The sequence below is a fragment of the Vigna angularis genome, chromosome 3 (genome assembly GCF_016808095.1).
Source record: "Vigna angularis cultivar LongXiaoDou No.4 chromosome 3, ASM1680809v1, whole genome shotgun sequence".
In the NCBI taxonomy this organism is placed as follows: Eukaryota; Viridiplantae; Streptophyta; class Magnoliopsida; order Fabales; family Fabaceae; genus Vigna; species Vigna angularis.
The window spans coordinates 783,255-793,430 of NC_068972.1; the positions used below are offsets into that span (position 1 = coordinate 783,255).

Here is a 10,176-nt window from a genome sequence, read left to right on the forward strand (position 1 = left end):
TATAACTTTATTTTGCTTGACATGTTTAATTTTTAATTATGTTTTAAAAGGATGGTTTTTGATTTAAATTTATGTTATTGAAATTATATTTTATCTTTTTACCAAATTTTTTTAAGAAGATTAAACTACCATTTAGAGTTGAAAAAACTTAGTAATTAGAAATTGAATGAATAAAATAATTATAAGAAATAAGAACAAATAAGAAGTGTTAAACAATAATTTTAAATTCATATTTCACATTCAGTCATTACATTCATAATAAACACATGTTCATCCCCACAAGAGAACTCAAGTAACTATAATAGACATTGACAATTTTAGAAATACACATGTTCATCACTCATAACTAAATTTTGTATACAACATAATTCACCTAGTATAATCACAAAGATAAAGTAAACTTATAATTCAATAATTTCCATGTAAATATATATAAAATCAATATTTATTTAATTAAAAAATACCTTTTGAAATCTCTAAGTTTCTTTTAGGGATTTAAGCTTGAGAATAGATGTTTTTTTACTTGATTGAAAAATTATAATTTTTCAATCTTCACTCATGCTTGAACCAACAATGTAGTAACTTGAGAAGATTTGTGCCAAAACTATGAAACCAAAGCTGACATGTTTTAACCTTGAAAATAATAATATAGTTTTTCAATTTTGTAACTCAATAAGGATCAAATTTGTTCTAGTTTATAATATCAACATATAAATCTAAAAATATGTATCACGCAATAAATTTAAATAAAAAATATATTCACTTCATAAGGTTTTTCATTTATAAGTTATATTTTTCATTATAAAATCACTAAACATTTATGTCTAAGGCAATACATTTATATCTAAAAAACAATAGATAGTGAAATCACATCAATGTAAAATGATCTAATAATACTTAGCACACACTCAATTTCATCAAATATTTAAATTAAAACCTAATCTCATTGAGATGTAATTACAAATTTAAATTAATGTGGTAAGTTATTAAACAACTTGCACATTACCAAAATCACCATTTCAATATTATGACTTTTTTTATTAAATTTTCAAACAACTTCTACAATACCAAAACATAATAATCCACCAGTCTGCCACTAATACATTATCTCTGCACACAAACACATAGTTATAATAAAGGCACATCTACACAATTCAAATCTTCTACTATAAAAAGTTATTAATATGTAACTAATATCTTTTACATAAAAATTATAACTATTTCATTTGAAAGTTTCCACAAGACTTGTTTTAAGACAAAACTCTAATTACTAAAAAACAAAAATACCATTGCAATTTTAATGTGAAACTGTTAAAGAGAAAATTATTACATAAAATATTTAATTTTATTTTACTCGACATACAGTGGATTATGTAAAACACGGTCTTCATAATATACACAGAATATTAATGATTATATTAAGTTTTTTAAGCTACGAAAATTTGATATAAAATAAAAAATATAAATGTAGAAGTTTATATAAAAGCTATAAAACATGTAAAAAAGAGTGTGAATATTCTTGGAATTGTAGTTAAATTGCATGTTTATTCTGTTTTACTCCTGTTTGCACTCCCTGAGTTGCAGAAATTCTTGCAAACTCTTACACTATATATTTTTCATATTTGTAAAAATTTTAAATAATAAAATAATTTAAATTATTTGAATATTCATACCATACATAATTAGATAGAAAACCAATTATATAATAGAAAGTATATAATAACTCAAATAAATGAAGATATTAAATTAATATAATTGTAAAAAAATTGAGAGATTATTAAATGATGCCTACAATATTATATTGTCCATGTTTTAAATTTAGGATTGGACTGTAACTTAAATATTTCATTATGATATTTAATTTATTAGTTAATCTCAACATAATTTCACACAATATACAAAATTGGATAGGCTTTTTTTCATTAAAAAAAAATCTCTCATTGAATAAGATATGGCAGACCCTACCCGACCCGAATTAAATAAATAGATAAATTAAAATTTGGGTCTTTGGCTTTCGATTCAGGGGTCTCAGACTTTGGCTTCAACTGGTTCTTCTGTTATCAGCATCACCAATTTGATTTGTTAATTTCTGGTGTGTGATTCTCTTTTCATCTATTTGACATTTTAATAGCTAATTTAATCCCTAATCATCACTGTTTAAATGTGTTAAAGTATATTTTCTTAACAAGCATGTTGATTAGAAGAGGGTTAGGCTAAGTCAATATATAACCTTGAGTATTGATATTATGCAAGGTTATGAATTAATTTACAGCAATGATTTTCTTCTACTGATTTTTTATGGTGCTGCAATTCTATATGATGGAAGTCTCTAATGCCTTACTGTCTTTCTGTTAGGGTTTAGGGCGGCGCAAGCTGAGGCTTAATATCAAAGACAGGGTATCTTTATTCTTCGCGGATTACAATGGCTGATGACGATTATGACGACATGGACATGGGGTTCTCTCTTTCTCCCTACTACTAACAAATAATTTATTTAGGTTTTTTTTTTCCCAATTCAATGTCTTGAGAATCCTTAGTGCAAACCCCCAACAGAGTTTTAATTGTTTATGTTCCTGCATGTGAGTTTTAAACCAAATAAGAAGTTTTTCAAAGGTTTTTTTATCACTATTCTCCCTTTCTTTTAGATGATTAACTGTTATTTTTCATTCTAGGATTGTTAGGATTAGAACTATCTGTTTTGTCATCTTTCTTTTTCCCATGTTTCTTTTTCGGTTAAATGATATCTCATGGAATAAAGAATGGTGATGCAGGTACGAGGATGAGCCTCTGGAGCCTGAAATTGAGGTACATAATTCTGTGGGTCTTGTCTTGTTAGTTTTCTTTTTGTTTGTACAAATACATGTTACAGATTTTGTGGAACTCAATTATGAATTGATTGATTGATGAGCAGGAAGGTGCAGAGGAGGATGTTGATAACAACAAAAATGATGACGTGGCTGGAGACGCAGTTGATACCGAGGACAAGGAAGAGGAACAACCAGTAGAGAGACCTCGGAAGACTTCTAAATATATGACCAAGTATGAGCGGGCTAGGATTTTGGGTACTCGAGCAGTTCAAATCAGGTTTTCTTTGGAACTTATTGTGTGATTTTAAGATTCTGTCTATTCATTGTTTGTAACATTTTAATTTTTTTGTTGATCAGTATGAATGCACCTGTCATGGTTGAGTTGGAGGGGGAGACTGATCCGCTTGAGGTCTTAACCTTCTATATTCTACTCTGCAATTTATATTATTTTTCATGTTACTGCATTTTGAGCACATTAAATATTCTAGTTTCCAATTTCTAAGTATGTTGATATGCCTCAGTACACATGTAAACCACCGAAGTTGGGTTTTTATGGTTTGAAATTAGGTTTATAAATCTGCAATTATGCAAAAAGCATCTATATTCATGGACAAGACGCGTGTAGTGGGTCAGGCCATTCTGCCAGGCCGAAGGTGGAGTGTGCTGGCCCAGCCCAGCCTGAAATGAAATTCCCATGGACTGTGTATCTCATGGCTAATGTGTAATTTATATAATTTTTTAAAAGAAGTAATAAATGATAAAATCAGGTTGAATAGGTCCCGGTGCTATTTAGGCCAAATTGGCCTGGTCTGTTTGGTTTGTTGGCATGAGCCAAATTGGACCATTTTTTGTAGGTTACAATATTTTTAGCCTGGTCTAACCCAAGCGAAGGCTGAATCAATGGTAACCATTCTAATAGGCTGCTCTTTCTTTTTCTGCCTTCCTTGATTTCCTTCTAATCAATAGAGATTTGTCAAGATGGGAAAATAAGTTTACATCAAAAATCAGTTCCTCGTAAAAGTTGGAGGGACAATTTTCTTTTTGATATAATCTTTTTATCAGCTTGTAGATTATATTCCCCATCATAGCTTGCCTTCCTTTCCCTTTCTCTCTCTTAACAAAGGGTTTTGGGCTTTGTGTGTAACCTAAAATGGTTTATATTTCAGTTTGACAAGGATGTGTGTGTGTTTTGTTTAATATTAATATCCCCGCAATGTCATACGAACATCTTTTTGTTTAGTTGTCATCATTATGAGCTCAATTGATAAATTCTACAAACTATGAACTGCTCCTGTCTTCCTATATTGAATCTGTTTAAATGTTTATATAGGATTTAAATAATCTCCCTATGACGAATACTGTGACTTGTATTATCAGAATAATGATTGTTATTGTTTTATGCTAGTTCATTATCAAGTTCTTTTATTTCCTGAAGAATGCACCATGTACACCATTCTAGAAATAAGTTGATTATATAGTTTCTGATTTTTGTATGCTGACAAGAACTAAGTCCAGTATTACCTGTTATGTTATGGCTTGTCAAGTGAGCTTGTTCACTTTATTCAGTATGACATGTTGAACCTTTTTCAATGCCAATTATCCTAGTTGTTTTATTTCCTATTTGATCTGTAATTTTGATTATTTGTCAGAGACACCTTTTTGTGTTTGGGTTGAGGAATAATCTTCTGTCTGTTACCTCTGTTGTATAATCCTCTGATATCTAGTTTTTTGAACTTATCAGATTGCCATGAAGGAGCTTCGTGAGCGGAAAATACCCTTTACAATCCGGCGCTACTTGCCTGATGGAAGGTAAATACTGCCCCTTATATAATAAGTTATCCAGCCACATTTTATTCCATTTATGGGTAGGGAAGGTTAAGGTTGATCACATACTTTATGCCACTGACTCTTACTATTTTTGGCGACACTCTCCAGCTATGAAGATTGGGGAGTTGATGAACTAATTGTGGAAGACTCCTGGAAGAGACAAGTGGGTGTGTGATTGATGTTTGAACTTATAGGTGGGGGCAGGAGTCACAAGTACTAAGATCTTTATCTGCTCATAAATTTTATCTTTGATTTGTTTGAAGTTGATGCTCATCTATGATCCAGCATCAAACTTGACTCACAACCATGATAAATTATTGGCTATGCTTTCACCAAGTGTTTCATGTTGATACTTAGTCTACTGCCACGTGTGGTTTGATTTAATATAATTTGTGTTTCGACTTGCTTATATGCATCTCTAGGTTGAGTGTGTTTGTTATTATATGTGAAATCATTTATTTTGAGTGTGTTTAGTACATGGAAAATGTCTCTTTTTAACAACTTTTTTTTTGACAATTTTTTTATAACAACATATGGGATAGCGTGTGATTGGTTTATTTTAAATATACGGATCAATAAAATAGTGACACATAATCACTTGTCAAAAAGTTAAGTTGTTAAACTATTATGGTTGTCAAAAAAATTGTTAAAATATTATGGTCCTTACGTACAAAAATAACATTTGATAACAAAACATGAAAACTTTTTCTTTAGCCATAAAATCTTAAAGTCTTCCTACCATTGCATTATCTAATGAAATGTCAATTTTCATATTGTCGTTTTTGCTTGACAAATCACAATATTTCACTAGGGGATGTATCTGATGGTTCTAACATATCCAGTTTCAGTCTCTGGCTGTGATAACTGATATTGGAAATGGTTCAAATATAATATAGTAACCACATCAACAATTTCCCCATTACAACACATGATTATGAAACATCCATAATATGATGCAATTTTGCAAGAATTTTGCTATGAATGCTTTGACACTATAATTTTTTTTTTGTGTGAGGGGGAGGGCTAATTCAATGTTTTAATTCCTTGGGACATTTTTTTCAATCTCACTTTTTTAATATATATTCAGTAAAAAATGCAAAAGACTGAAACACGCATAGGTCTCTTAATCTCATTCTAGACTTCGTAAATATATATTAACATTAGCAAAAAGATAAAAAGAATAAAATTGTTTACGCAAATATTAAATTTTTTAAAATAATATCATTCTGGAGAATGGATTTTTAAAATGACCTGAAAAACATAAAATTTTGGAACTTATTTTTAGATATTGTTTAAAATTAAAATTTTAGTATTAAATTTATGAAAATAAACAATAGTTCATTTTTAAATATTGAATAACTCAAAAACTAATATTAATATAAATGGGGACACTTTTATCTTGATAGGGAAAGAGAAATAAAGTTAATACATACTATCATGAGACCGAAGACGGACTTTTTTTTTTCGTTTTGTTTACTAATGAAAAGGAAAATTATGAAATATATTATTTAGTATAAATTTGGTTTAAATAAAATATATGATTTCATTAATTAAAATTTAATGGTGTTTTCTAATAACAGTATTTTATCCGTTAGATAGGAGAGGTAGAAAAGAAAGACAGCATGGAAATTTTAGAATTCTTTTTTTGGGAAAAATTTAAAGTTTTACAATATTAGACAATTGAAATATTTAATGAATGCTTTAAATTTCATTTTTTTTTTCAAAAGACTCACAGCACTTTTCCTATAAATAATAGTCTAATGCATTTTCATACAACCCAATAACATTTTCTATGACAAATAAAATTTAAGTTGTTAAAAAAAAAACTACAATATTTTTTCTTTACATGAAATCCGAACATGAATGGGATGAAATTTAAAATTGTAGACGAAAAGTAATTTGAAGATCCATGTTAGCTCAGTAATTTGTGTAAGTCTGTGAGTCTTTCAGAATTCCATAGTAGTTTATTCAATTAACAGTTTTTTATTTTCATTAAGTTTCTTCAACCAATAATATTTTTCTGGAACCAGTAAAGGCGAAAAAGCTTAAAAATATATATAGTTAATACTATTTATCACATTTTATTTTTGTAATATCTGTCTCTCTATACCGGCACACTTTTATTAGTTTAAAATTTTATTTCCATAAAATATATTTAAGATATTTTTTATTTTGAAAAATGATACTGTATCATGATTTTATTTTAAAAAATGTTTTGAAAGAAAGAATGAAAAAGAAAATATTTAAATTACAATTAATTTTAACTTCTAAAAGAAAATATTTACATTACAATTAATTTTAACATCTAAATAGTGTGAGATTATTTGATGTAATCGAAACAAATTTAAATTTAATGTAAGTTTTTGTATCTCCATATCTTTTCATATAACAAGCCATGCACGTACACATTTGACATGTGGTTTTAATCCCATACATGATACATATAGATGTGATAAAAAAAACATACACGAATACTGCTACATATATATCTGAGATAAAATTACATGGGTGACGTGGCATTTTGTTATTTGCCAAGAGGTGGATAACGTATCCATAATAAAGCATGAGAAGTAGCTTAGTAGGTATAATCATCATATCATAGCTAATATATAATAGATGCATCCATGTAATTAATATATGTACAAGGTATCACCAGACATAGTAGTATATATCGTGTGTTGAAGGAATGAAGAATCTAAAACTTTAGCAAAACCCAAAGGTGACATCCTTTTCAACTGTCTTTTGCATCTTTAAAGGAATCTGACTCTGAGATCGTCCTCTGTATTATCTCTGTTGTCTCTTCCTCTGACACTCTTTCGTCTTTACCCTTCCACTTCATGTAATAAGGCTCAAAGAATTCCTTATTTTCCTTCTCTAGCTCATTCCACACTGATAATACATTCATCTTTTTCTTAATTTATCATATATATATATAACATCTTCACGTGCATGCTTCTCTTTTGGTTGGTTGGTACTGGAACTTATATATGTCTCCATTCATAACCAAAAATTCTTACTTGGAAATTTAAAAAAAAAAAAAAAATCTCTGTTTTATTTACTCATGGCCTTCTTCCTTAAAAAAATACGATATTTGACGATGTGATCGATGTTTTTCTTTGTTTATTCAAAGTTATATAATTAGGGTTTTGAATTTTTAGTATATCCTATTAATATAACATGCTAGCTATAGTCACTCGATTTTAGAATTTCATCTATACAAACTGTGATTATAATAATTCTCTTAAAATCTTAACTGTGTTTTACCCGACAATGATTCAAACATGTATCTAACGTTTTCAAGTAAAATTCCTTCGGATTTAAAGAGGAAGGAATTGAAAAGTACAAGTTCTCTAAAACAGACATGATTTTCAAAAGGAAACCTTGCCAGCTCCCCTATTTTTCATACGAAAAAATCAACTTTTACTAGCACTATCCAATCGGTCAAATTCATATACATAAACATAGATATATAGGATTGATCATGAAGTTATCGGAAATCTTAAGGTTTTGGAACGCGAAAGAACACTGCAACGATGTTGCATGTGTGCATGGTGTTTGGCTTAAGGTATGTGTAGAGAGAAAATTAAGATCATACCAGTGGATGTTATAATAGGATTAATGTTTGCATGTTTAGAAAGTGCTTCCATGCATTCTTCCTTGCTCATGTGAAATATCAAACACTTCTCGATCAGATGCTGCACCTATATGTAATTTGTACAAAACCTCTCATCAACAACCTTAACTATAACAAAAAAAGGTTAAAGAAAAACTGTATATATATATATATATATGTACCAAATGAATGTATGAAGCAGGAGAAGAAGACGAAGAGGACGAAGAAGAAGAGTCTCCCATGACAGTAGCATGAAATTGTTACTAAGAAAATTTGATATATATAGAGAGAGATGAAGGGTAGCTACAGAAGATGAAGCGTGTGAAGACGAAATTAGAGGGGGTGGTGGGAGCAAGAATCCCACGTGAGAGATAAATTATAATTGGCTAGGAAAGGATTAGAGGAGATTGTAAATGACTGCTCTTTGTCTTGTACAGTTCCTATAAGACCTTCCCCTTCACGTGATTTGTGGGACATCCCCACAAACTAAAGACAAACCCTAAAAACCCTTTCTCATTCATTAATTATTGATGCATTTTGAGAGACTCACTACCCTTAGTAGTTATACATGTATATACCCTCTTTCCATCCTTAGGAAAATCCAAAAATTGCCCATGCCTAGGGAAAATTTGCACGATCACAATTTTATAGAATAATAACGGCTATATTTTTAGTTATAATGACGTTTGTATTTATCTCTTATTCTTTTAATTATTAATTAAATGAGTTAATTTTTTTAAAAGAAATATAGTAAATAAAACATGATTGGAGACGACAACCATTCTTAATTATTTATTTCTTTTCAAAAAAATTGCATTGACAATGACCATGATTTGAAATCTGAAATGCTAGGGCATTATTTTTATAGCAGAAGATCATCACCACTGAAGTTATCATTCATCTGAATGGTCCAGAAAAGTGGGAGAATAGCAAATATTTGTTTTTTTTTATGAAAAACTGATAATTTTATCACACACACATATATGTAATAAATAAAATAAATATAACACAATTTCATATCACAGATATATAGACTATGTTTTCAAATGAGGTTTTTCTAAAAAAATTCAAAAAACATAGCTCTAAATTTCGATGGTTGTTTTGGAAAACTTAAACAAGAGGCCAAAACCTTATTATTACTATTATTTTTTGTTTAGTGATTTGAAAAAAGTATCTTAGATTCGTTTACGACACTACTAATAAACGACATTGGAGTGCTTCCAAAATTAAAAAAAACAAAAAAAAACATTACATCATGTTATGTCAAATCTCCACTAACATGTAACAAGGATGTTCCCATACCATCTTCTGTGTTACCCTATTCATCATATATCCAAGTTTTTTACGCACCCATAATAAATTAAGATACTTGTTTAATAATTAATACTACGATGTTTGTTTATTGTAGATTAAAATTTAAAATTACTATAAAAATTTACTTCCACGAGTTTAGAACATTTATCCAAATTTATATATAAAAAGAAAACTACATCCATCACGTGAGAGATAAGACTAAGGAGAAAGATGCAATGCAAAGCAAAATCTTTATGATAAAAAGTACAACAATTGAAAAACACCAAAATTATAAAGCACGAAATGAAATTGGTATAGGGTGTACTCAACTTATATTCCATTCGAATTAAACTCGTTTAATTCATAAATTTAATAAATCAAATTAAATATGATCCACATTAATTTTTTTTTTAAATATACCCAATTTGAAATCAATCAAACATTTTGACACATATACAAACTTGTACCAAACAATTTTAATATAGTCGATACCATGTTAAAATTCATGGTGCAAGTAAAGCAAGAAGTTTTAAGGTGATTTGGTGATAAAATTAGAATGAAAAGTTGAAAGAGATTGTAAATTAATACCTTTTTTTTTATCAATGTTAATTTGTAAATATTTATTTCAAAAAATAA

The 10,176-nt window shown here is 28.8% G+C and overlaps 2 protein-coding genes across 3 annotated transcripts; one reads left to right on the forward strand and one right to left on the reverse strand.

Moving 5' to 3' along the window:
* Nucleotides 1–1,948: 1,948 nt before the first annotated feature.
* On the forward strand, nt 1,949–5,043 carry LOC108324983 (DNA-directed RNA polymerases II, IV and V subunit 6A). 2 transcript variants are annotated; one of them, XM_017557950.2, is made up of 7 exons: nt 1,949–2,092; nt 2,356–2,457; nt 2,772–2,805; nt 2,912–3,084; nt 3,165–3,216; nt 4,549–4,616; nt 4,743–5,043. In XM_017557950.2, exons 2-7 carry the CDS (start codon nt 2,423–2,425, stop codon nt 4,807–4,809), a joined length of 429 nt encoding a protein of 142 aa, XP_017413439.1. In that variant the 5' UTR covers nt 1,949–2,092; nt 2,356–2,422; the 3' UTR covers nt 4,810–5,043. The 2 variants fall into 2 exon arrangements, with proteins under 2 accessions (XP_017413439.1, XP_017413440.1); XM_017557951.2 differs by having other exon boundaries at nt 1,998–2,092; nt 2,363–2,457.
* A 2,041-nt stretch (nt 5,044–7,084) lies between these two features.
* LOC108326538 (uncharacterized) lies at nt 7,085–8,715 on the reverse strand. Its single transcript, XM_017560097.2, has 3 exons — nt 8,430–8,715; nt 8,230–8,335; nt 7,085–7,523 (listed from the first exon to the last, which is right to left on the reverse strand). Exons 1-3 carry the CDS (start codon nt 8,487–8,489, stop codon nt 7,366–7,368), a joined length of 324 nt encoding a protein of 107 aa, XP_017415586.1. The 5' UTR covers nt 8,490–8,715; the 3' UTR covers nt 7,085–7,365.
* Between the last annotated feature and the right edge of the window lie 1,461 nt (nt 8,716–10,176).

What these genes read in the sequence shown, in the direction of transcription:
- LOC108324983 (XM_017557950.2), top strand. Translation starts at nt 2,423, where the DNA reads ATGGCTGATGACGATTATGACGACATGGACATGGG. An exon ending in CTCTGGAGCCTGAAATTGAG is followed by an intron (nt 2,806 to 2,911) that starts GTACATAATTCT and finishes ATTGATGAGCAG; the next exon opens with GAAGGTGCAGAGGAGGATGT. An exon ending in ACTCGAGCAGTTCAAATCAG is followed by an intron (nt 3,085 to 3,164) that starts GTTTTCTTTGGA and finishes TTTGTTGATCAG; the next exon opens with TATGAATGCACCTGTCATGG.
- LOC108326538 (XM_017560097.2), bottom strand. Translation starts at nt 8,489, where the DNA reads ATGGGAGACTCTTCTTCTTCGTCCTCTTCGTCTTCTTCTCCTGCTTCA. An exon ending in CTGCTTCATACATTCATTTG is followed by an intron (nt 8,336 to 8,429) that starts GTACATATATAT and finishes AATTACATATAG; the next exon opens with GTGCAGCATCTGATCGAGAA. An exon ending in TCCTATTATAACATCCACTG is followed by an intron (nt 7,524 to 8,229) that starts GTATGATCTTAA and finishes ATGTATTATCAG; the next exon opens with TGTGGAATGAGCTAGAGAAG.